The 27,258-nt window shown below is 37.5% G+C and overlaps 1 protein-coding gene across 7 annotated transcripts in view; it reads left to right on the forward strand.

The window, feature by feature from the left end:
• Pclo (piccolo presynaptic cytomatrix protein) overlaps positions 1–17,970 on the forward strand; it is a 337,199-nt gene extending 319,229 nt beyond the window's left edge. For 6 of the 7 annotated variants that reach the window (XM_037203548.1, XM_037203551.1, XM_037203549.1 and 3 more), the window contains 3 exons: positions 11,101–11,235; positions 11,637–11,782; positions 13,420–17,970. In XM_037203548.1, the coding sequence (XP_037059443.1) occupies positions 11,101–11,235; positions 11,637–11,782; positions 13,420–13,560 (422 nt within the window). In that variant the 3' untranslated portion in view covers positions 13,561–17,970. The remainder of the gene's footprint in view (positions 1–11,100; positions 11,236–11,636; positions 11,783–13,419) is intronic. The other variant, XM_037203552.1, reaches the window with a different exon arrangement.
• The last annotated feature ends 9,288 nt before the right edge of the window (positions 17,971–27,258 follow it).

The raw sequence follows: 27,258 nt of genomic DNA on the forward strand, positions 1-27,258 counted from the left end.
CTCTTGGGAAGGGAGGTCACAAGTGATCCTGGTCAGCGTCAGGGACTTCCTGAAGCTGTCTGAACTGTTTACTTCCTGCCTTGAGGAGCTTCCTTAAAGAATGAAGCATGAGTGATGCTGAGACAGTATACAATACCATTGCAGTAAAGGGGTACTTTATGAAAAGAAATTAATTCTTGTAAAGAAAATGGCTACAAATTTATTCCATGACTTCTCTATTCCTAATATTTCTAGGTCAATAGTTACACAAAGCTTGAGCTCCCGGTTCACACATATATGCACATACTAGTGTTCCCCCTAAATTCCAAATTCCTTATCTAATCAGGACAAGAATGACTATCACATAAGCTATGACCACAAATTAACAAATAAATCTAGGCCAACTTTTTGGAAATACATAATAATCTACTTTATGATTTTTGCAATTCATTCAGTCTAACATGTACACTGTCCATTTTTTTTTTTTTTTAAACAAGGCGATCAACATCTACACAGATATTAGGGTATTTTACAAATAATAAGACAGGAATTTACATGTGTTATTTAATGATTTCATAGGTATTCATCATTACTAGTAACATTTTATTTATGTGGTCACCTAGGAATGTAAACTGTGAAAGAATAGATTAAATTCCTTGGTACAGTGTGAGGATGAAGATGTTTTTGTTCTTGAATTCATTGTTAACACTCTAAGAAGTTTGCTATGTCACATCTCTTTGCAGTTTACAAATTCTATCTTATGAATTCTCTAACTCAGACATCAGTGGCATAGCCATTGGTCAATAACAAAAGCTCTTTGTTTTTGACACATTTTTATATATTGTTTGAATATATGTGAGAGGGGGCCACGTGCCTACCACGATGCTCACGAAGGGCTCAGAGGACAACTTTCAAGTGTCTTTTTTCTTTTTTCACTCTGGGTCACTGGAATCAAACTCAGGTCCTCAGGCTTGGCAGCAGACAGCTTTATCCACTGAGCCACCTCACCAGCCCTGTGCTCCAGTAAATAATCTCTCACCCAAGATCTCTTGAGAAACCTTAATAAATTTCAAAGATAATAAGTAATGAATATGATAAAAATATATGTGTATGAAAATGCTGTAATACTCACTATTCATATATGTGAATCCAAGCAAGGTTTATTTTAAAATAATTATTTTACTCGTTTTTGTGGTATTTATTAGTGGAAGTGCTGGCGCCAGCAGTCATCTCTTGGTTATAAAGATAGAAAGGGAGTTAGAAACGGTTCCTTATTGCTGTTTTCACTATATAATCAAGCTGTCTCAGCAAGAAGCAACCCCACGAGACCTTAACAAGAGAGTATTTCAGATAGAATTAAATCAGCTAATTTCATTCTGCTTCCCTTTTTAAACAAACAAACAAAAACTAAGTAGGATAAGCCTTCAAAAGCATTTAATTTTTTGTATTTTGTCCTCTACAAATAAACTGTCCCACATAGATAAGATAGTTTGTCAAGAAATAAATCTAAAAACTTAACAGTGGCTTTAATATAGCCTCCAGTGGTAAATAAAACAAGGTCGTGAATTCAATACAAGTAAGACTGCCTCGCTTATTTTAAAATCTGGCTTTTCTTGCTACTGGTGTAAAGAAAAGGTAAGTGCTGATTAGAGATAATTGTTGAGTACCATAGTGTAAAAGACTTTGAGCTTTTTTTAAAGGATGCAATTGCAATTTTGTCCTGGCAAGTGAAATTATTATAGCCTTCAGGGTAGCATAACACACCTGGCTGGAAATAACAGAGGAGGGTGGCTGAGCCGAGCCAGTAGTCAGCTTAATTTCCTCTCTGAGAGGCTTAGTAAGGTAGAAAAGGACTTCTTTCCTTTAATATATATAATGTTCCAGTTTAAAGTGTTGACATGAGTCTCTCAAGACACCGTTTCCTCATTTTGCTTTCTCTATTCTGAGTAAATGCGCAAACAACCTCATGGCGAACACAGGGTTATAAGTTGTCAGTTGATCCCAGATCTGATATTCCACTGCCTCAGTAGTACTGGGAAATAAACACTAGTGTGTAAAGTGTTGCACCTCATTCCACATATCAAAACACTACATATCACCCCACAAATGCAGACAATTATTTGTGTCAATCAAAAGTAAAATTTGTGCCGGTCTTGGTAACACATACCTGTTACCCCAGAACCAGAGCGGAATACTCGGGAGGAAAAGGAATGCAAGGCTGGCCTCAGCTGCAGTGAGCTCATGACCAGCAGAGTCTACGAGAAGCCCTGTTTCAATCACAGATACACAATATAATACAGTACAGTACAGTACAGTGTAGTATAGTACAGTACAGCATAGTGTAGTACAGCACAGTACAGTACAGTATAGCATAGTGTAGTACAGTACAGTATCATGTAGTATAGTGTAGTATAATACAGTATCGTGTAGTATAGTACAGTACAGTGTAGTACAGTACAGTACAGTGTGGTATAGTACAGTACAGCATAGTGTAGTACAGTACATATAATTTTTTAAGGTAATGAATGATGAGAAATGTAAATAACGAAAGCTTGTTAAGTTTCATTCCAGGAATAGTGCCAATATTTTATTTGGATAATAATGACATTTACAAAAAAAAAATCACACACACACACACACACATATATATATATATATAATTGGTACAGAGGAAACAATGAAAGTAAATGCACTAATATATGAGGGAATTTATATCACTACTGACAAATATTAGAACATGAGTAAAACTTCCATAACAATGCTTTTAGGGAATATATAATATTACTTAGAACAGAAGATATTTAGTAAGTGGAGGCCCAGAACTGGGCATCTTAAGAACTGAAAATCTTAATTTTATAAATATGAAGAGTAATGTTACATACTTTTACATTACATGTGAGTACTGATAAGCCAAAGAAGACTCTGGTCCTGCTCCATGAGACATTGTCGAGTGAAGTATAGGTCAGCTCCCAGTTCCCTGTGTACATGGGGGATGACTCTAACTCATCCATCCTTCTCTCCTACCTTTCAAGTTCTGATATCACGGCACCTGCCACCACAGCAGGCTCACACCATGGCTAATGTGGTGCATGCCACCTCACTATGATAGAAGGTAAAATTTCCTACTTAAAAAAATCCACCTCAATTCTAATAAGTATAAAAAGACTAATTCAGTCTAATAAGAGTTTCTTGGCTTTGGTTTAAGTAATGAGGGGTAGGTGGTAGGCTCTAAGGTGCCAGATTGTCAGAATGTACCCAAATCTGTAAAATCAATTCAGACTTCATTAGCTGTCACCAGTGACCCGCCTCACTCACAAGTGGTACTTACTAATACACTTTTTTTTTTCCATTTTATGGTCTCTCCATTTAAAAAAGTTGCTTTATTCTTTCCTTCATTTCTTTTCTACATCAGTCACTTCCTGTTGATTAAAATACTCCCCATGACAGCTTTGCCTAAAAGGATCTTGCACTGGAAAAAGTTGCTGAGGTTGCTGACGCAAAACCAAATACATGAAGTTTAGTTAAGCATTAGATATTTAGAGATTCCAGAAGTGTACTTTCAAAGGGCCATTTGGTCAGGAACTAGAGAGATGGCTCAGCAGTTAAGAGTAGTATTGCCCTTGTGAGGTCTCAAATTTGGTTTCCAGTGCTCAAGTCACAATAGCCTGTAACTCCAACTCCAGGCATCCTCTTCCCTCTTCTGGACTCCAGGGGCAACTGTACTCACATGTACACATTCCTACACACAGACTCATATGCACACATGTACCTAAAAAGGATCAAAAATAAATCTTTAAAGATAAATACTTTCTCAGTCAATATGTGAAAGAATGAACGGCAGTTGTTGGTTGGCGGAAGAGTCACGGCCACGGCAGAACCCAATATTAGTTTTTAGAACTTGAATGGAGGGAAAGTGGGGGAGGAGCCAGGCCTGTCAGGGGAGGGAGTGGGGCAGAGCAGACAGAAAAGAGGGGTGGGGGTCTGCGTCTGACTTTTTAAGGCGGAGATTGCGTGACCACGTGGTGGTATGCAGTCTCCCACGCCCCCTGATGATGTAAGACGTTAGACCGGGAAGAGTGAGAAGAGGATCCTAACAATGTGCACTTAATTATGTAGCTGCATAGTTGGTCATCATTTTCACAGAGCATCATATATTAGTGTCTCGGAAATTTTTCTTTTGTATTTTTTGAGGCAGTCTTGGAATTCACTATGTAGCTTGCGTTGGCCTTGCACATAGATCTCCACTGCCTCTCCCTCCTCAGGACTGGGATTAAGGGTGTGTGCCGCCATGCCTGGCTGTTCTGGAAGATTTTCCTCATCGTTTTCTTATTTAGTCCATACCCCACATCTCTGACCCAATGTGCACATGTGGACAATAACTTCAAGAGAACATTTTCCATAGTTGAAGCCATGTAAAAGCTTTCTGCTTGAACCGACGGTGGTGGTGCACGCCTTTAATCCCAGCACTCGGGAGGCAGAGCCAGGCGGATCTCTGTGAGTTCCAGGCCAACCTGGGCTACAGAGTGAGCTCCAGAAAAGGCCCAAAGCTACACAGAGAAGCCCTGTCTTGAAAAAACAAAAAAACAAAAAAACAAAAAAAAAAAAAAAAGAAAAAAGCTTTCTGCTTGAATCTTTTCTGCTTAATAAAGTCTAGTACATGGCAAAAGTAAACCACAAAATTACTTCTGAAATCCTTCCATTTTAATACTCTTATAATAAAACACTTTGAAGGGAAGATGACCACAAATGAGTCAATGTTGTGAAAATCTTACCAGTGCAAGGTGTTTGTGAAAGTCAGAGCCCTAGTCTTACACCAGAAGATCCACATTACTGTCCTGGTTAAGCCATTGCATAATTTTGCAAGTTTCTTAAAACCCATAAAATACACAAACCAGCATTTTCAACGAAATGGTGCTAATACCTACTGTATTTTCTTTTGGTGTGAGATAATGATTGTTAATTTTAGTGGTTTATATTTCCCTAAAATACAAGTTAGATGTTTCAGTCTCTATACAAATGCGGGTATGTAGATATGATAAATACACATTTTTCAAATATGTGTGTAACTTCTTTTGAGGGAAGAAGTGGGAAGATCACTGCATATTTTAATGAAAAGAACACTTCAGGAGGCGCTAAAGAAAAAAAAGCTGTTGACAATTATACTGCTTGAAACATGTTAGTTAGCTAAGGAAATAGGACCTAGTTTTGCTAAAATCAAATTAAATTATTCATTCTCTTTATAAAAATATTAATTTCAATGAAAAGAATATGTCAATGTAAAATAAATGAATGAATTAATTTCAATAAATATTTTATACATTAATTTATTTTTTAAATTTCACAGGTTAAGAAACTAAATATTAAGAGATTAACTATATATCCATTTTAATACTGTAGTTTGTACCCCACATCTCTGACCCAATGTGCACATGTGGACAATTTCAATTTTAAATTCTATTGTTGTCTTTAAAGCATGCAGAAATGTTTTCTATCCATCTTCTTCCATTATACAATTGGTTGTCTGTGTTTTAATCCTCTAATTTTCTTCCTTCTCTCCTTCCCTCCCTCTGTCTTCCCCTCCTGCTTCCCTTCCTCCCTCCCTCCTTTTTTCACTTGTTACTTTCTTTCTTCTCCTTGTGTTATTCTCTCAAGTGGTCTTTTAACCTATTAAATATTTACAGTCTTAATTATTTCACAATGACTGTTTCTTTTATACAGCAATGCACTCTTTCCCAGTACTTATTCTTTTCCTGTCCATTCTTTAATTATATTTTTCTATCTGTGAAGTGCAATTCAATGAGCTCTATCAACATATGAATGCATCAATATTTCCAGAATTATGAGATACTGTATTAGTGTTCTTTGGCTGTGAAGAGACACCATGACCATGGCAACTCTTATAAAAGAAAGCATTTCACTGGGGTTTGCTTACAATTCCAGAGGTTTAGTCCATTATACTAATGATGTTGAGACTGGCAGTGTAGGCAGCCATGGTGCTGGAGAAGGAATTGAGAGTTCTACATTCAGAGCAGCAGGCAGCAGGAAGAAAGAAAGACACTAGACCTGGCTTCAGTATTTGAAGCCTCAAAATCCACCCCAGTGACATATTTCCTCCATAAGACCAACCTACCGAAACAAGGCCACACCGCCTAATAATGGCACTCCTGGTGACCAAGCATTCAAATCTATGAGCCTATGGGAGCCATTGCTATTCAAACCACCACAAATACTTTGTGTAGTATTACCTTAATACTTTTCCCTTAGTTTTGTTTCCAGATGTTTCTTATCTATTAATACTTTCAAAGTGAGATTATCAGTACAACTTCTATTTTTCATTTTCACTTCCAATATTATTTGGTCATTTTATTTTAAAACATATACTTTATAACTCTCTACCTCTATTCCCCACTACTCTTTCTTTCTGACAGGGTCTCATGTATGCCAAGTTGGCTTGAACTCACTGTGTAGCTGAGGCTGGCTTTGAACTCTTGAGCCTCTTGCCTGTACCTCCCAAATGCAGGGATTAAAAGCATGTGCCATGATTTCTGCTTTATTCTCTTTCTTTCTAAGTGTTAAGTTTGTGCTACATTGCAGAATAAATTTATTTCTTTTTTGAATAACATTATTATTATTAGTTTCATAAATTGACACATTACAATTATACATATCTGTGGGCTACCACATGATGATTCAATTTGTGTGTGCTTTATGTGTCATTAAAATCAGGTTAATCAGACTATTACCTTAAATATTTACCATTTCATTGTATAGAAAATATTCATTTTTTTTACCTAGCTTTAAAATATTGTTCTTTTATTACAATCAAAGAAGCATGAGTTTTAAGACATCAAGACACAGACATTGTTTGAAAATTTCTCTACTGCTATTTGCCCCTTATTTCAAAATATTATCACACATCCTCTATGTATGTAATGCCCTGGGACTCAAAGTTTCACCCAGTTCTGGAGCCAGTGCCCACCCTGTGAAGACAGCAGACACACAGATTTCTTTTCATCTTCACATGAAAGTCGGCTTCAGAAGACAAAATCACTCAAAAAACTGCTTTAAGATGACTTCAGTAAACATGTACTTTTCTCTCTTCAGTTAGAAATACTAAAGAGCAAGGGGAAAAAAAAATCTTTAAACAGAGTGAAACTTATCAAATGCTTCATAAATATCACACGGAGAAGGATGTGAGGTTAAACTTCCCAGAAGGAAGCAGACAGTCTGATGACTTGGGAACTTTAATTAACAAGTTTTTCATTTACCTTTCTCCCAAGTGAGAAGGTAGGAGGCGACAGATAATTGGTTATTGGAGTTTGGGCCTAGAAAAGGGAGGGGACTTGGACATCCCAGGGGGAAAGGCTTCAGTGACTTTAATTCTATCACTTGTGTCCACTTCTGTTGGCCTCACAAAGTGAGTGACTACTTACTCTTTAGTGAGAAGTCTCTTTCCGAGGGAGGGGTTAAGGGAGGGGGTGTGGGGAAAACAAAGGATCATGGGAGGTGAATATAATCCAGTTACACTATAGGCATGTATGAAAAATGTTGCAATAAAGCCAAATATTTTGTAGAGTTCACATATACTGATAATAATTTAAAAAAGAGAATTCCCCTCCCTTTACCTTAGGAATGGTTTGATAAATGGAGGACACTTCTCTGTCTTTCTATGGCTTTGGAGACAGGGATCTAGTCACGTGATAATCAGTCTGCCCAACTATTTGAGATTCAGTCAAAGTGTTCAATCCAGCAAACACAGGGATGTCTTCATCCTCTGAAGAGATCCTGTAAGCTTTGTGAATTCCTCGGACAAGACGTTGGAGACTCAACAGCGGGGCACCATGCCTGTTTCTTCTGACTGCTCAGACTCAGAGAAGCCCATGGTGATGAACCGAGGCTGCCAATTCAAAGTTTTAGCAAGGCTTTCCTGGACTGGGTGTGAGCTCACTGCTCATCCTCTCAGGGCGGAGGTCTGCGGTCCTCTTGTGCTGACCAGCTCTCTCCTGTCCTTGCAAACTTCTGCAGTGTGTGACGTGGTCAGGGACACTGATGAACTGGCCTTTTCTGGCATCTGTCTTTCTGTCTCTGAAGAACTGGGTTTAGGTTCTTTGATAGGAGACTGACTATAGCATTTTCCTTGCTTGGATGCTAATGCTTAATACTTTACTAAGGATTTTTATTTTTCTAATTTCTCTGGTGTTAAAGAATATTAAATTGTCCTCTTTTTTAATTTTTACTTTGGACTTTTTTCCCTTACTTTCCCAAGAAAGGCCCTTTAAAAGATCAAAGGAACTGGAATGGGTTTTTCATTCTTTTAAAAATGTTTCGGTAGTATTTTGTTTGTTGTTGTTGTCGTCGTTGTTTGTTTGTTTGTTTTCAATGCGCCCTGACTGCAGTTTGCCTTCCTCCACTGCTCCTTGGCCCCCTCCGTTCCCCCACTGCCCCTCTCCCCCAGATCCACTGCTCCTTGGCCGCGTCCCCCAGATCCACTCCTCCCCATTTTCCCTTCAGACAAAAGCAGGCCTCCCGGGGATAAAACTGAACACGTCATAGCAAGATATAGTAAGACTAGGCACCCCCCCCCTTTTTTTTTTTATACATATTCACTTATTGAGGCAGGGGAATGCCACAGTGTGCATGCAGAGGTCAGAAGGGAGCTTGTAGGAGTCTTAGTCCTCTCTGTGATGTCTGGGGATTGAACACACGTCGTCAGGCTTGGTGGCAAGCTCATTCCCATTTTAAATGTCCAAAGAACATCCCAGGCATGATGTGTCATGCTGACATCACAGCGCTTCAGAGGCTGAGGCCGAAGGCTCCCAAGTTCTGGGCCAGGCTGAGCTATATTGGGAGACAGGTTTCAGAAATAAGTTAATGAACCAGAACTGAATTCTGGCTCACTCAAGTTCAAGTAAATATATTGGATGAGATTTATGGTTTTTTTTTTTTTTTTTTTTTTTTTTTTTTTTTTTTTTTTGTCTGCAATAAATTGTGAACAAAATGTAAGCCAAACAGTATTAGAATATACTCATGACACTAAAATGTTTATAGCACATAATTTTAAAATGTCATACTTAAGGCCCACATACCATAGTCTAATTCACTATTGCCTTTTTATTGTGCTAATATTTGTTAAAGTTCCAGAATTTTGATATGTTAATGTTATCTATGAATCTGTTTAATTCTCTGCCTCACAAATTTTTATTTTTATCTTCTATTATTTCTTTCTTGGTTCTGTCTAGCTTTTTTGTTTGTTTTGTTTCATTTTTTATTTTTTTCTAGCTTTTGGAGTTAGAAATTGAATCACTTTTTGACCTTCTTAGTGATATCATTATTGAAGTAATTTCACAGTTTTCTGATTATTATTTTATATTAAATTGGAACTTTAGGAGTGTCCATTTTCCTCTGATCTTACTTTGCCCATAACCTTCAAGAAACTGCATCTAGTTAAGTCTTAGTATCGTATCAAAATTATCGACAATTGTTCAAAATGGATATCAAAATATACTTTCTATTTCCAATCCTGAATGAACTTCACACACTTCTGTGAAATAGTATGTCACCGTGGATTTCATGTAGAATTTATGAGGTTACATTTGTTGTTAAGCCAAGCATTTTGAAAAATTGAAAAGTACATAAAACAAATATTCCTCATTTACTTATATTTTCATTCATACTGAATGAATGATTATTTAAAATGTCTAAGTTTATACTTTATATTTAAATTAGAATTTTAAAACTCTAAATGTTGACAGATATAATCCACATAAAAAGGCCCTTCTGATTTTTTAAAGTATAAATGTTTGAGAATACATTGTTGGCAACTGTATTTAAAGACTGTTAATAGATGCCTGTGCTCTGAATATGTAGATAAAGCTGTTAACATGGCCCCAATGAACAGAACCTCGCAGTCCCTCAGGCCGGGATTTCCCATTTGATATTCCTGTTTGCTAACGTGTTGTTCCTTAGTCCAGAAGGATTCCTTTTCCCTTGCATCTCAGTTCCTCCTCATCCCACTCCCAGCTCCAGCTCTTTTCCAAGATGAGGTCCGGTGTCACATTCTCTGTGAAACCATGTCACAATATGCTTCAGAACTTTTCTTCCTAGGCATTTGTTCATCCATAGAAATATCTAATTAAAATATCTCCCCCCAATAGCTGAAAAATCCTGTGAGCCTGGATGAATGAATATTTAAAATATCTAAGTTTATATTTTGTTTTAAGTACAGCTGCCAACAATGTGTTCCCAAATATTTGTTTTCAGGCTATATTTTACTGTTAAAAAATCAAGAGTCTTCATTATGTGGATTATATCTATCAACATCTGAAATGTAGCATTCTCATTTAAAAATAAACATGCATTCATGCTTCAGGATTCTCTACATACTGTATTCATTCTGTTAGCAGGATGCTCAGCCCAAAGTAGAATAGTGAATGAATTATGATTTGGTGAATGAGTCCATGAATTAATAAAGAAATGGGTGGATTAATAACAGATTCGATGTGACATGAAATGTTCCTCCAATTAAAAAAAAAAAAGATAAAACACCAGAAGAAACTAAAATGAATCTAGTTTAGATCACTTTCACTTTTGCCTTATGTCATTTTACCATTGCACATCACTACTGTCTCTGTTTTACGAAGGAAACAGGAAATGGAAGCTCTACCATGAGAGTTGGTTACCCCACCATGTATTCTAGAACAAGCCTGGTGATACACAACCGTTGGCAAACAACATACCACATTTTAAACCTTTTTAGTTCCCTGTATATTGTATTAGAATTTTGTAATTTCTGTGTTTATCTTTCTTCCTACAAGGTTATCTATTACTTCTTCAAGCCTAAGCCTCTACAGCTGAGTAATACATCTCCTTACAATTTCTTTTATCTCCCTGGTTACCAGCCTACCATCATATTTAGCATGCTTTGTTACAAGTATCTGAATGATGTGATCCCATGAAGCCATTTACTCCTTAAGGGTTTCGACGGTGCCTTATGTTCATAACATACAATAAGGTGTTTAGCACTTGATAAAATATCCAGTAAGTGAACATATGAAAGTGATTAAGTTAAATATTTAATAAGTAGCGACTGTCACTCAACTTGTTTTTGTTAAATTCTTCTAGCAAAAACTCAAGTAATGGGAGAAATCAAGCTAGCACTGAAAAAGGAAATGAAAACAGATGGTGAACAAGTAATAGTTGAAATTCTCCAGTGCAGAAATATCACCTACAAATTTAAGTCTCCGGATCATTTACCAGGTATCCAGTCTCATAATAAAAATCAATGAATGATATCTGCTAGTTGACTAGGACTATGTCTCAAATATTCTGAGAAATTCTACCTTAATCTTTACCTGTGCATGAAATACATTAGAAAAAAATGTGAAAAAAGAATTTAATTCCCACTTTAAGGATAAAATCATTTTCCTAGTCTTCAGCTAGACTTTCCAGCATATAAATTGGAGTGCTACAATTAATAAACAACAGTAAAACTAACAAATTTCTAAGAAAATTGTGTACTTGCAATCACTGTATGCTTTCTACAACAAATTGTATACAATTCACTGTGCTTGTATAGAATATAGGGAGAACATCATCATGCATCAGAAAACACTGTGATTGATTGATGGACATTTAACGGGCTTACTTCTTATTTTCAGATTTATATGTGAAAGTATATGTGATAAACATCTCTACTCAAAAAAAGGTTATCAAGAAGAAAACAAGGGTATGCAGACATGATCGAGAGCCTTCCTTCAATGAAACTTTTAGATTCAGCCTTAGTCCTGCAGGCCATTCTCTTCAGGTAACTGCATCATATATTACTGATGAACTTTTTCATCCATATTATATTTGTTGTTCATTCAATTACTCAGTGTTTATATATTGATCATTTACTGTATAGTAGTTAATCATTAGAAGTATCACCCCAGGAGCCCTTTGACCCCTCAGCCCATTCACTCCATCCAATCATCCACTAATTCTCTACTCTGTTTTGCTACTTTAGGTGGATTTCTCTTGCTCCCATGGTCACACTCACTAATGCTTTTTGGCTCGTTCCTTTTGTTATTTACAGAATGTTGGTAATTCACCTAGTCGGCTTCTCACTGAGGTCTCACCTCTTTCATTCACCACACTGCAGCCAGAGTTTTCTTTACTAAACACTGGTTGGTTCCCCTTCAAGCTGCTCAGTAAAACACCATTTTCCTGAATCATTTAAAGTCCTCTGAAACGAGCTCTAGCTATATTGACTCAGTCTTAGTTCCATGTCACTTTTCCATTCATCAGTACTCCAGACACATCTGAGTCTCTTTAAATTAGCTCAGCCTTGAGTTCTTTGCTCATGTTTTCCTCTCCTTCAAAGCTTCCTTCTCATGTATCACCATATTCCATCTTTCAATATAGATTTTTACTGAGATCCCTAAGTATAATTCATAACACAATATTCACAAATTATTTTAATTATTATGCTGCTAAACAAAGTTTCTCCTATACAGTAATTTGTGTGCTTCCCTGCCACTATTTCACTACAGCAAGACCTAATTTTCATTAGCTTTTTCCCTGCAGTCTAGCTTAATGATTTTCACACAGCATGCCTTTAGTAGACAAGATGGGGAAGGGAAATGTGGATAGAGGGGAGTAGATGGAGATATATGAAGCCATTTCATGATACCATCACTTAATGTCTTGCAATGGAGATAAACATATCCAAGTCCGGGGGCTGGGTGGATAGATAACTCAATGGGAAAAGTATGTGCTGCTCTTCCAGAAGACCCGAGTTTCACCACCCAGCACCCATGTCAGCTGGCTCCCAGCTGCCTGCAGCTGCAGCTTCAGGAACTCTGACACTCTCTTCTGGACTCTGCCAGACACACGCACATAAATTAAGTTCTTTAATATATATATATATATATATATATATATATATATATATGAAACAAAGTTAAGCTTCACTGACAGAATTGGCTAGTATGAAGGTAGGAAGGAATAAACAATTAAAGACAAAGCTCTAAAGCCTCTGAAAAGAGGAGAGCTGTGAGGAAGAAGCATGAGGAGTGTTTCTGAAATGGACTTGATACGATCTTAGGGACTCTAGTGATAAGGAAATTATGTAAAACCCCAAGTCAAAAACCACAAGTGATAGTTATATCTGAAATTACAGATTTTAAATAGGAAATTTTGCCTCAATTTAAGCATATCTAATTAAAATAAGCTTTTCCTCTCTCTATCATACTTGCCTATCTTTCACAGTGTGTGATTTGGGAGTATAATAAAATTTAAGGGGGGATAATAGATATGTTGATCTGGACTATTTTGTATTTATAGATATTTTAATATTTCTCTTTTCTTTCAAGTACTTGTACTACATCCTCACATGTCCCTCTCTTTCTTGTTAATTTTTTTGTGCATAACTATATGTATAATTCTGACTTTGTTTTCTAGATTTTACTTTTCTCCAATGGAGGGAAGTTTATGAAGAAGACTTTGATTGGAGAAGCCTGTATCTGGCTTGACAAAGTAGACCTGAGAAAAAGACTAGTCAACTGGCACAAACTTTTGGTCAGTCCTACTCAAACACATTGAAGATGTGTCTGCTCAGGGTTACAGAGCCTCAGATCGAGACTGTAGCTGAACAGTCCTGTGCTGAGCTACATTTTCAGGAGCCAACATGGGATAAGAAACAAGAAGCAAAGAGACCACATTGGTGTGGAATACAAAATGACTCAAAAAAGTTCATGTATTGAAAGCAAACCGATGAAAATTGGCCCGAGACACTGGATTTCTCAAAACTGTGAAGAGAAACTGTGAAAGGAGATTTGACTTTTTAAGGTAGAAGTCTTGGAGCAGGCTGCGTGAGAGCAGATGGAAAAGGCACAAAGATTTTTATGGTGGTCGCGGCAGAGTGGAAGCAGTTGTTTATACACATAGAAACTTTGTTGGAAAGGACAGGTAGAGTGAATCTTGGTTTGAAAAGCTCAAAACTCCTTGTCTTATATTCTCGTAAAACTTTCTGCTTTGGGATTCTGACATAAGATTCATCCATGAGTTTTCTACAGGACCAGAAGGTGACTGTGTTTGTGAGGAAAAGTAAGCAAGATTTATGAACAATGGATTTTAGATTGAACTGTGCATGTTTTCCCTGTGTCTACATTAGAAAGCTATACAGCAGTAGGTCTGAATTCTATGTGGTAAAAGCACATCTGTTTTGGGGTAAGTGGAAACAGTGAAGAGTGAAGATAATAGTAGGTTAAAATTCAATTGTATTTATCTAGAAATAAAACAAAACCTAGTGACTGGTTATTAAAGAAGAATGCTGACCCACAAAATATGTACCTAGGTTGGAAACATTAAAATCTCTATAATGCACCATGAAGTCAAGGCATCCTCAACCGTATGCATCAAGGCATCTAGATTAATTGGTGTGTCCTATGAAGAGGGTTGTTTATTCATTGAAGAATTGCCATGACGTGCATCATTTTACATATTTCCTTTCTCTTGGATAGTGGATTGTCAGAGACATGACATTATTGTTCTAGCAAACAAACCATATTTATCTTATGACACTGATTAAACTGTTGTCACTTTCTGATTTTCTGTGGTTTTTCTCTAAACTCAGTGATAATGAACACCCTGACCTCAACCTCAAGTCTTTACTCCTCCTCAGCTTTCTTGTTGGTGATAATATCATCGTTAGAAAGCTAATGTTGGGAGAGGGTTGGAAAAGTCAATGTTTGAAATTAAAATATATTTGATCTATGTTAATAATATAGACCCAAACAACCAATGTGTGAATCATTAAAATAAAGCATTCTCTCCTTGTTAATCACCAGTGTCAATAAAGAAAGCAACACAGAATTGTGGGAAATGCATTCAGTGGGCTCTGAAGTCCTGGCTTCTGGTCCTGATTTTGCTATTGACCTTGCACTCATATCACCACAAAAATGCAGATTAAATTCACTTTGCCCCTAAAATGGTGTTTTCTTATCCTTCTTCACAGGATACCAGGATGCTTAAGTAAAGAAATCTATGAAATAAGAAAGCACATTTCCAAATATTGCTTTATATACAAACTGAGAGATAATTATTGCGTAGCTTTTTAGTTCTCAAATTTTATATCTGAGAAACAACTTCTAACCAATGATAAGCATCAGCATGGATAAAAACAGTAAATTGTTCCCAAACTAATTTTTATTAAAATATAAACTTCCATTTAACCTGAAAAAGATAGAACATTAAATGTAAGTTATTTGTCATACAAAGTTTACTGAAGTCCATGGCTCTTACTCCATTGCCGAACTCTACCCAAAATAAACGAAATTGCTTTGCAGAGTATTTGAGTCTAAAAATTGTTACTTTATTTAATGTGAGGTTTAAGTGGGATTACAGGAAATCATCTCAAAAATATTGGTTGGATATTGAATTTTCTCATTTTTAGGAAAAAAACATTACATTTGAAAGTAATGTAAAACCCTAGAAGTAAAAAATTCTCGTATATGCCAGATTGTATAACTAACACTCATTTTAAAAAATACAAGTTCTCTTTTCTTTGTCCTAAAATACCAACTCTCCCTTCCTCTGTTCTCTTCTCCCCTCAATGCAGTACCATTTATGACTGATAGTCTTTTAAAGTGAACATGGAGATGGGAATTTTCAAACATAGGACACTGCTAACATTTTATTTTTAGAGACTGCTACATCTGTGGTGGTTGCCATGGATATTTCCAGCAGATACTCCACTTGAGGAAGCCTATAATCAGTCACAACTCGGGAGGAAAGGGGTCTAAGAGGATTTTGAGACATCAAAGGATCTGCCATTTGCTGTTCACAGGCGACTCTGGTTCATCTCCTACCTGGGCCTACAGTCGCTGCTACTCCAAGGGTTCGTGAAAGGCTATGTAGCCAGGTAGCTTCCTCCATTCTAGTTACAACTACACGGTCAGAGGGACCAGCAGAGCAAGGTCATCAGGCGTAGCTATTAAGCCTGAAATAATGGGAGTCTTTCTGATGCAGCCACCCCTCAGTTCCAAGGAACTAGCAATAGAGCTAGACCAATCAGATCAGTCGAGAGGGTCAAGGACAGAGCTTCTTCTCATGCACCAGCATTCCCCTTGCAAAAGAAAAAGAACCTGCGGTGCGCCAGGTTCATAGCTGACCAAGCTACTAGGTTGCTACAGGAATTGCTCTATGCAACACCAATTCTTAAATGAATGCACTCCTGAGGGACACCGATTGCCCTTCTCACAGCGAAACTATTTCTTTTTTAATTGCAAATAGGGCTCTTAGTGTTTTTTTACTTTTTTGTAAATAACACATGATTTTCCATTTTTTTATTTTATGTTATGTTATTGGAATTAGCTTTTCTATCTTAATAGTAACAAAGTTTATAATCTCCAATCACTAGGTTATTAATCTTCGCGCAGCACCTCGAGAAGCATTTTGTTTTCCTTTCTAGTCCATTGAGTCGTCAAAAATGGAAGTTGCTTGTTGGTTTAAAAATTAGTAGTAAGGAATCTTTCATCTGGAGAAGAAAAAGCACAGAGTGAATTTTTATGAAAGACGGAGAATCGTAGAATCATTGTTACAGATGCAGATAACACTAGTAGCAAGAAGTTGGTGTTTTTCTCTGATTTTACTTAATATCAAGAAAAATTGTGGTGACTCTGAACTCATCTGATTACCATATCTGTTTAAAAGAATGATATTCAACATTAAAAGGTAATTGCCCTTGACCCTTAATATTGTCCATATTTTAGTAATTCATGATAGTTAACTATACATTGTGTGCATATCTAGGAGGTTGATTTGGGGAATCACAACACTCGAATGATTGTACCCTGGGAATATTATAGCTGGTAACCAGCTGACACTGATTCTCATTGTAGAGTGGCTGTTTGGTGTTGGTGATAGTCGTAGAGACAATAGTGGTGGCAGTGATGTCCAGTAAAATAGATTATTTATTACTATATTGTGCCCAATTTGTTAGAAATGATTTAATCAATGCTTCATTTCATTAAAATACCATAAAGATGTTTATAGTATTTTTTTACTTTATTATTTAAATCATAACTAACAATATTTTTAAAAACTTATTTTAACTGCTATAATGTCAAATAGTCCAAAATTAGCCAACTACAGCTACATGTGTTTATAAATATATGTATGACAGAAGAGACTTTCCCTCCCTTTGAGTTTGAAATGAAAGTGAAAGCTCGATAAATAATCGGGAGCTTTTCCCTTAATAGTTATTTGCCTTTAGTATAACACAAGAATGAATGAGTGAAACTTACATTCTCATTGAATATGACATATTGATGTTTTCTGTATGTCTCATGTGGCTATTATTAAAGGTATACATTAAACAGAAAGCATTAATCAAGTTCTTTATCTGCTAGGTAGACTGAGAGCATTTTCTGAATCCATTCCCCTGTATATAACTCAACGTTCGGTAACCCAGCAGCTGTTGAACTAACTTCATCCTTTGGAAGTCAGCATGTGACTGATTCTCATTCGACTGTGTCTGTGTCTATGTTCAGTGATGTGCTCAGGTGCTCCCATACTGATTAATGTGTGTGCTAATATCTTAACAACACATCTGTTTAAAAAAGGTGTTTCTTGTCTAAGAAAAGTTTAAAACCTAATAAAATTTATTTCCAATAACACATGAAGTACTTGGAGATGTGTCTCGTTTCTCTGACCATATCTTGCATGCTTTCTTGGTGATTTGCTAATCTTTTTATTATTTTTTTGTTTACTTAACACTCTGAAAAATTTAATGAACAAATGCAAATTCTTGGGTTATTGATTGTGTAAACTGACCTGAAAATATGAGAATTGTGTAGAACAAATGCTTGTAAATTTGTCTTGTGTTCTACTCTCTGTAAAAACATGTCTTGGTTTTGTGACTATACACAAGTTGTATCTTGGTAACTTATGAAAACTGTGCTGTATAAAGGCTGTTATATCAGCCTTACTAATAAATATTGAAAATATCAACTTGGGCATCTTGTGTTTTTCAACGAATTTTTCAGCCCAGACAGGAGTATATTTATACATTGTTATGTGGAGGCAAAGCTTGAAACTGCTCCCTTACAAAAACCATAAAGAGTAAAGAAAAGGCAAGACAGTGAATATAGATACTAGCTTTTGTATGAAGAGGGTTAAAACAAAAGGATTCCTTTTGATGTCATATTATTTCATTGATGAAATAGGCATGAAGTCACCTACTCAGAAAGCAATGGGAGCTAGTGCAGGTTAACTATCAGGAGAAAGACTTAAAGTAGTTCTCAAGGAGAGTGGGAGAGTAAATAAACTAAAAGACAAAGAAGCTGGAACATTCCTTAGCCTGAACTCTGAATTTACATGTGCAAGCAGAGAAAGGACATGATAAATTCTAATTAGGGCAGATACATTAAACAACACCAACAGGCACCATGAATACGCCATGCAGAATGAGATGATTTATACCTGGTGAGGATGTGTTAAAAAGAGAAGTCAGGGAAGTTAAACGCAATGAACCTGGGATAAATGCATTACACAGTGAAAGGAGGGAACAGACTGTGTAAGTCTGGAAAACTTCCCACATCTGTGCAGCGAACCCAGCTCAGACACTGACTAGAGTTTACTCACTGAACTAACAGAGTAAGAATCACAGCTGAGGGAAGAGTGTTAGCTGTAAAAGCAGTAAAAGCCATGGATGTCCAAGCTAATGTCTCAAAAAACCTTCACAGTGGCGGAAGCTGGAAAGAGAAGTCCACACCGGATTAGAATCCGATCAAATAAACTCCAAAATCTCAGGTCTGGTGGAATAATCGTATTACAGTAAAATAACCAATGTGCTTCAGCAGGGTCTACATTTGGTTTTATTTCATTTATCAATTAAAAAATTGTTGCAAATAAAATTTGTGCGGATATCTTTAAGAATTCCAATGCTTTGTATTTTCAAAAATCAAAAAATTCTCATTTTTTCAGTTTTACTTACTGAATATAAATATAAATTTTTCATTTACTCAGAATTGTACCTGAACATTTGAACATTAACAATCACAACAGTAATAACTGACTATTAACAAAATTGACCAACTTCCTTTCATTTTCTGTGCCATTCTTCCCTGGGTCTGGAAAGCCCAGGGTGATAGGATGAATTCCTGTTTTCAGTGGGGAGTGTCTATGCTAGAGACAGGCTTTATTCTGTTACACTGGGGAACTTAATTCTTTGCTAAACAGGAAAACTGAGGAAACTGTTAATGTCAACTAACAGAGTCTTTGAATGGTTTGAGAACTTCCTTAAAAGGGCCTAGTCCTGTCTGCTGTGGGCGTTCAAAAGAAAGCCACACACCATTGGGTTCCTTCCTTACACGGGAGCTAGGGTTTGCTGACAGAATAAACTCTGGCTGCCTCCAGCACTGAACACAGTTACCCTCCTCAGACCCTGCTGGCTCTTACTCCCACTTCCACAACAGCCTCTTAATGGCTTTGCTGTCTTTTTGCTCTCAAAGCCATCCTCCGCACAGCCCTCTCGTCTGCCAGCGTATGGGAAGCACACCGTCCCTGTCATGCTCAGCTTACAGCTATTCGGTAATTTCCTTGCCAACTACAGCAGTAGATGTGGCACGGAGCTTGGCCTCAGCTCTCCTCTCTCATTGTCCTGTTGGGATCCGGGCTGTTGACGCCACCTCTTGTGAGCACTATGTGCTTCTCTTGGCTTCTCTTCTGCAGCGGCTATGAAAATGTGGTTTGACCCTCATCTCTTCGTGATTCTCTCACAACTTGGAAGTTTTTAGTCCTGTGATATTGTGGTCAGTTTTTTGTTTTTGTTTGTTTTCTATAAAATGCCCTATGTCTCCTACGTCAATCTCACCTCACATAATCTTTTTCTTTTACCCATCTGCCCAGAGGCCTTCCCTGAGTCCCTCCAATATCATCTCATTTTCTGCATCATGGCATACATCCTATAACCCAGATATTCTTTCTGGGTCTTTCTACCCTCTGTGGTGATATTTTATTTGTGCTGAAATGTGGTGGTATCTTATTTGTATGTTAATAAATAAAGTTTGTCTGGAGATCAGAGGTCATAGTCAGCGGTAAACAAAAGTCAGGGGGTGTTAGCACACGCCCTTAATCCAATCACATGGCAGACAGAGTCTGTGAGGTCAAGGACACAGCCAACCATGGTGACATTCGCCTTTAATCCCAGTACCAACCATAGAGACCTGGAGGTCTATATAGACAGCCAGTGATGATGAAGTCTTGTGGCTGGGCTTAAAGCCAATGAGAAGGCAGAACAGCAAGGCAATTAAGGTGCAGGTTAGATAGGAAGAAGCTGGTTCGGTTCTCTTGGGAAGTGATGGTGGTGTGGTGAGCTAAAGTTAGTTTGGTGGCTGTCACTATTGTTCTGATCTCTACAGCTTGTACCCCTGTATTTGGCTCTGTGTGTCTTATTTAATAAGACTGTTTAGAAATTCATCTACAACCCTCAGTTATCACAACCAATCAGAACCCTGAGCTTGGTTTATCGAATAGGCTTATAGTCAAAAAGTACTCTGTTTCTCATTCTCACACTTATCACACATTTTTTTCATTTTTTTTTTTGTGATTTATTGACTAGTACAAGATTACAAACTTCACAAGTACAAAAATCCATGTATGTTTTCATAATCATTATTACACCCTTACATTACTGTGAATAATATAGAATAAGTATTCAATGAGTACTGTTTGAAGTAGAGAATTTTTGTGTCTCAGAGACTTTAACCCTAGAAGAAAAACAAATACTCTCTATAAAGTTAGGATGCCCTAACTTTTCCTAAAGTAAAGTAACTTAAAATAGATGTTTTTATTAAAACGAACCAAGCACATACAATGCAAAATAAAGATCCATTAATAGAAAAGAAGAGACGAAGGAATTCAAAAGAAGAAACAAAAAGGAAGACTTAAAAGATTTGAGGAGGTAAAGAAAACACTTCTCTGCCCTCTCAGCAACACTGTAGTTCTGATATCTCTATGCCCAAATGTAGGTTTTGTGATTTGGAGGAAGACATCTGGACTTCGGCTTCTGTCCTTACACGAAGAGCAAGGCATTTCCTAAAGTTTGACTCTTTGCAGACTGGGGCATTGGTGCCATCTTCCCTGGTGTTTAGAGTTCAAAGAAGTTCTCCATAGGCATACCTGGGTTGTTAAATCAACTTGAGGCTTTGAGGAGGAAAGAGCTAGAGGCTAGAAGTAGTGTTTCTAAAGCTTAGTCCAGCTGAAGAAAATGATAAAGCAGTAAGTATTTCTGTCAATGAATTTAATATAAAATCATAATTACATCTTACATGGTAAAATCATTCATAAATTATTTCAGTAGAATTAGAAGATGGATTGGGAAGAAAAATTATTCTCAGATAATTTTAATGTATTATAATTGTAATATCATTGTGAAACTAATCAAAATACTTGAAGGAATCCAAATGCATAGAAAATCAGCACGAATGCTGATTAGGTAATACCCCAGAAATAGTGTGAAGTTTAGAACCTGAAATAGAAACAACCCTGAAAATGAGTGGTTGTCACTGAACTCACCAAAAGCACTAAAATCTCAAGTGAGGTCCTAGAATCAGGGTAAGAGAGAAATTGACAAAATATTTGATCTTGTTTTAAGAAGTTAAATGACAATTATTGTAGCAGGAATCTTGGAGAGTTCTTATTATAAAATCAAACCTGGAGCCAGGTATTGGGATGAATGCTGGATGGTCAGAGACACAGAACAAGCCACAGCTAACTTCTCAGCTGGTCTTGTTTCCTCAGACTGGAAGCCTCTGTGTCCTCATATCCGAATGGCTCTCAGCTGAACTGTGCTGCTCAAAACCTAAAAGCTTAACCAGCCAAATGCTTAACCAGGCCAAATGCCTAACCAGGCCAAATGCATCTAGTTCCTGGTCTTCATGCCTTATATACCTTTCTGTTTTTGCCATCACTCCCTGGGATTAAAGGCTCGCTTTCTGGGATGAAAGGTGTGTGTCACCATGCCTGGCTGTTTCCAATGTGGCCTTGAACTCACAGAGATCCAGAGGGATTTCTACCTCTGGAATGCTAGGATTAAAAGTGTGAGTGCCACCATTTTCTAGCCTCTGTATCTAGTGACTGTTCTGTCTCTGACCCCAGGTAAGTTTACTAGGGTGCACAATATTTTTGGGGAACACAATACCACCACAAATCATAAAGAAAAGAAAAGAGGGAGAAAAAGAAAGAGAGAGAGGGAAAAAGGGAGATAGAAATGGAGGGAAGAAAATGAGAGAGAAATGGAAGGAAGGAAAGAGAGAGTGGGCAGGAGAAGGTGAGGAAGGCAGGGAGAGAGGAAGAAGCAAGGAAGGGAGGGAGAGAAAAGAAGGAAAGGGAGGGAGGGTGGGAGGAAGAGATAGAAAGAGAGAGAGAGAGAGAAAGAAAGAGAAAGGAAGGAAGGAAGGAAGGAAGGAGGGAGGGAGGAAGGAAGAGAAAGAAAGAGAGAGAGAGAAAGAAAGAGAAAGGAAGGAAGGAAGAAAGAAAGAAAGGAAGGAAGGAAGGAAGGAGGGAGGGAGGGAGGGAAGGAGGGAGGGAGGGAGGGAGGGATCGAGCAGGGTGGAACACATTCGCTAATACATTCTAAAAGATTCAAGTGTCTGGTTTGTGAGCAAATAGCTGGGCCAATTTAGTAATTAGGGATTTTTCATCCATCATTTTTCACTATTACCACCATTTTATCATTAAAAAAATACAGGTGTTGTTCGAGAGCATCAGTCACCATGAAGATAAATTAAGGAAGTTTCAGGGTCAATCAAAGCACAGACCAAGAGACTGGCAAGACAGCTCAGCCAGTAAATGTGTTTGTTGGCATGCCTGTTGAGTGCGTTCAAGCTACAGAACCCATGTAAACATGTAAATGTGTTTGCTGGCATGCCTGTTGACTGAGTTCAATCCATAGAACCCATGTAAACAGAGTAAAAAGGGGTAAACCTATTAATCCATCCAGCCGGTGACTAAGGACGGTTTCCGATATTTTAAGAAATTAAATACGGAGTGAAGGGGCAGGGATAAAAACCTTGTAAATTTTGAGAATGCCACAACTAAACATGAGGTAGTTTCATTTGCAAGCAAAGACAGACCATACTGGAGCATAATCTAGTCTTGGCTCGTGCTCAAATAACCCCAGAAATATGGCGGGACCACAACCTGCGTGTCTGTCTGCCGGAACTGGCAGGTCAGTGACAGGGCGTCTAGCGTCATCTGACCACATTACTCTGTGTACGTCACTGTTCATGGCTGCCCCACAGTGAGTGCTTCCTGTTAGACCTTTGCAGTTGCTGAACATTCCCCCAATCTGAACCCTCCCCAGTCTCCTTCCTGTCTAATACCTTGTTTCTCATCATTTCATTTCCTCCTTCTTGGCCTTCTGCCTGCTCTTAGCATTAACAAATGTCCAGAAATGAGCACGAGTTTCCCCCTAAATCCACAGCTCCTTTCACAGGCTGGGTGACCGGGTTCTTTCCTTTAAAACTTCACTCATCAGGATGTGGTGACATATTATTTGTGCTGAAATGTGATTTTATTTGTATGTTAATAAATAAAGTTTGCCTGGATATCAGAGGTCACTAGCAAACCAGGAACAGAAGTCAGGTGGTGGTAGCCCACACCCTTAATCTAATCACATGGCAGGCAGAGTCTCTGTGTGGTCAAGGACACAGCCAAGCATGGTGACACATGCCTTTAATCCCAGTACCAACCATAGAGACCTGGAGGTCTGTATAGACAGCCAGTGATGAGGAAGTCATGTGGCTGGGCTTACAGCCAATGATAAGGCAGAACAAGAAAGCAATAAAACACAAGAGACACAGGAAGAAGGTCTCTCTCTCAGGGGAAGGACAGCAGCAAGTGGTAAGATAAGGTGGTCTTGGCTCTTCGCTAGTGCTCGGATCTCTTGGGCTTTTACCTCTATGTTTGGCTCTGTGTTTCTTATTTAATAAGACCATTTAGAATTTTGTCTACATCAGGAAGATTTCGGTTATCTTTGCTAACAACTCCTTTCAATGTGAAATCACATCATGAGTCCACGTAACTATAATTGAGCTTGGAATTTGGTTTCTTCCTTCAACCTGCCAAAGGAATCCACTTGAGAAGAAGACATTAGGGGTCTGAACCACCTGTGTCTTCCCAAGTGCTGGGCTACAAGTAGGTGTACCCCTGACAGGCTTGGACTTGACCTGAAGTGTACCACTTAGAATTTGTGATCAACTTCTAACTTTATGACATTGAGAGTTTAAGAGAACTCAGTTTATTATGGGCCATTCCAAGCACAACCTCACTCTGTGAGTCATGATTGAGTATTCCATCTGTGCATGGTCTCATGCCAGGAGGTCATTCGTAAATGGAGCATCATTCTCTACTACAGGTGTCATGGTCTTGTTTCAAAGTCCCAATAGCATGTACAGTGATTCACTCACTGGAATTCACCTTTCATTATGCCTAAAACGGAACTTACATTCCATCTTCTGTCACTACTGCCATTTACAGTTTAGAGCCTGGCAGATTAAGGAGCCAAACAACAGAGTTGTCTGGACCTTTGCAGGAAACCCCTGCAGAGCTGTTTTCTACCCTGGATCTCAGGCAGAACCTGCCTCATTCTGTACATTTGATCTGAAGTCCAGCCATTGTCTTCATTGTGTATTTCAACAAGAACCTCAACAGCTCTACCAGGAATTCTCCTTCCTTCCTTGAGACAGGGCTTGGAAAATGTATCAATATATCTTATTTGTCAGTAAATATCTCAGTACTTCTAATCAATAGACCCCTAAAATCTTGGCTGAAATTACAGTTCTCTGAAGTGTGTGTTTCAAATTGCACAAAACTACTAGCCAGCTGGATGTTTTGTTTTCCACATCAGCAAATATCATTGAGTATTAATAATAAATCAACACAATAGTCTCTATTGTTTTGCCCCAAATCCTGTAACAATTTATTATCAACTCCCTATAGATGGCAATTATCCATAACCCTGAGAAAAAACAAAAACCACCCACCACACCTACTGGGAAAGTGGGTGTTCTGTTCTTGGAATCACTTCCTGCTGGCTGCAGGGGATAGGGGGTTGGTATTTCTATGGGACCCGGTAAGAACTGAAACAAAGATTAAGTCTTAGGAGAACTAGCTGCAACATTTGTAGCCAGTCTCTGAGTAATGGCAAAAGCTTATCTAAAGTTCTGGCTGGAAGATGCAAAAGGTGGACCATCTCAGCTAGCCACCTTGGAATTGTCCTGAGCAATTTGCAGTCCAAAGATGACCTTTGGGTACTGTTTATTGGCTCAAAGGCATTGATACAATCCAGGTATAATCGTTGTTGTGGGGCTCCATCATCCACTTGGAACCTTCAGAGACCACTATTAGAAAAATGTATTGTTCACTGTGGAAAAGTTAAATATAATATCAAAATGGAAAGTTTAAATTTTAAGATACTAATATACTCAAAGAAAAGTTCTAAAGTGTCACAATAAATTTGAAGGGAAAGAAATTTGTGACAATAATAGACCCTAGATTTTGGTTTTCTTTTGTCCCATACAAGGTGACTCTTCTAATAAGAGACAGAGACAACATGGTTGGAGAGAGCCACACTCCAACTCCAAAGCCAGCTTTAGTTTTTAATTGAGTTGCAACTACAAACATTTTGAGAAGTAAAAATTTTACCATGTAGAAAGTAATCATACCATTAGGCCAGATTATTCCTTTGCTTGGTAGTTTTTTCTGGACAATTCTCCTTTCTTCTTTAGATGTCTATCTATCCAAAGTTCCTTGACATCTTCAAGATGGATATTCTTATTCTCCTGTAAAGACAAAAACAAAACCCTGCCCCAACCCTAATTTGGTGAGTTTTTCCTTTTGACATATTGAATCACCTCATGGATTGATGAAAAATCATCTCTTCTGTTCAAGAGGTCTCTCCTGTTCAAATTGAATCCTATTTAATTTTGATGGAATCAATAGCTTTTCTTCTCCTGTGGAAAAAAAGTAAAATCCCTTCCCCAATGTAACACTTATCCTGGTTTCCATTCTGAGGTCAACAAATCTTTAAAGTATACAGGCTGATTTAATTCAGTAGTTTTTTTCTACCATCCAATGTCTCTCCACAGCTGTTGTTCCTTCCTCATTAGCATTTAGAAAATTTAAAGTTAATAAGGCATTATGTAATCTATCTCTGGGGGTCTTATCTCCCCATTTCTGTTTATTTAGCATTTCTTTTAAAGTGCGATTAGATCGTTCTATAATCACTTCCCTGTTGAATTGTGTGGTAAGCCTGTAATATGTGTTATGTTGTAATACGTGAGAAACTGTTTCATTTTACTAGAGACATAAGCTGGAGTATTGTCAGTCTTAATTTGTACAGGTATTTCCACGATGACTTCTAATAGATGTGTAATTACAGAATTAACCTTTTCAGAACTCAAAGTAGCTGCCCATTGAAATCCTGAATATGTATCTATGCTATAGTGTACATATTTTAATTTTTCAAATTGTGCAAAATGAAACACATTCATTTGCCAAATCTCATTTCTTTGAGTACCCTTAGGGTTACTTGCTACAGGTAATGGAGTATGATTATACAAGAAACAAGTAGGATTTTTTTTTTATAATTTCCTTGGCTTGTTGCCAAGTGATGAAAGAAATCATTTTTCAAACCTTTGCTATTGACATGGTGTTTTTATGAAATTCTGAGGCCTCCAGCATATTTCCTACCATCAACTGATCAATTTCATCATTACCTTGTACTAGAGGGCCTAGCACACCTGTATGGGATCTGATATGTGTCATAGATGGGATGATTTCTATTTCTGACTTTTCCCTATAATCATATAAATAACAAAGTTAATTCTGATATATCAGGAATAATTTCAGCAGTTTCAATGAGTAAAACTACTCTTTCTGCATACTGGGAGTCAGTGACTACATTAAGATATTATATAAAATCCACTAATATCATAAGAATAGCATATGATTCTGACTTCTGGACAGAATCATAAGGGCTTTGAGCCACTTTACTTAAATTCCCTGTTTTGTAACCTACCGTTCCTGATTTATTGTATCAGTATAGAATGTAGGGGCTCCAGATATTGGTGTTCCCTATATCTAGGATGACCCAAATGGTTCTTTTTATGAATTGAAGTCTCTTACTTTTCAGATATCTGTTTTTAATTTCTCCTAAAAAAATTACTGCAAGCTCTTTGCAAATGTTCATTTTCTGCCTATAAAGAGGAAATTTCAGGATTAGTAAATAGTACT

Source organism: Peromyscus leucopus, chromosome 3 (assembly GCF_004664715.2).
Source record: "Peromyscus leucopus breed LL Stock chromosome 3, UCI_PerLeu_2.1, whole genome shotgun sequence".
NCBI lineage: Eukaryota > Metazoa > Chordata > Mammalia > Rodentia > Cricetidae > Peromyscus > Peromyscus leucopus.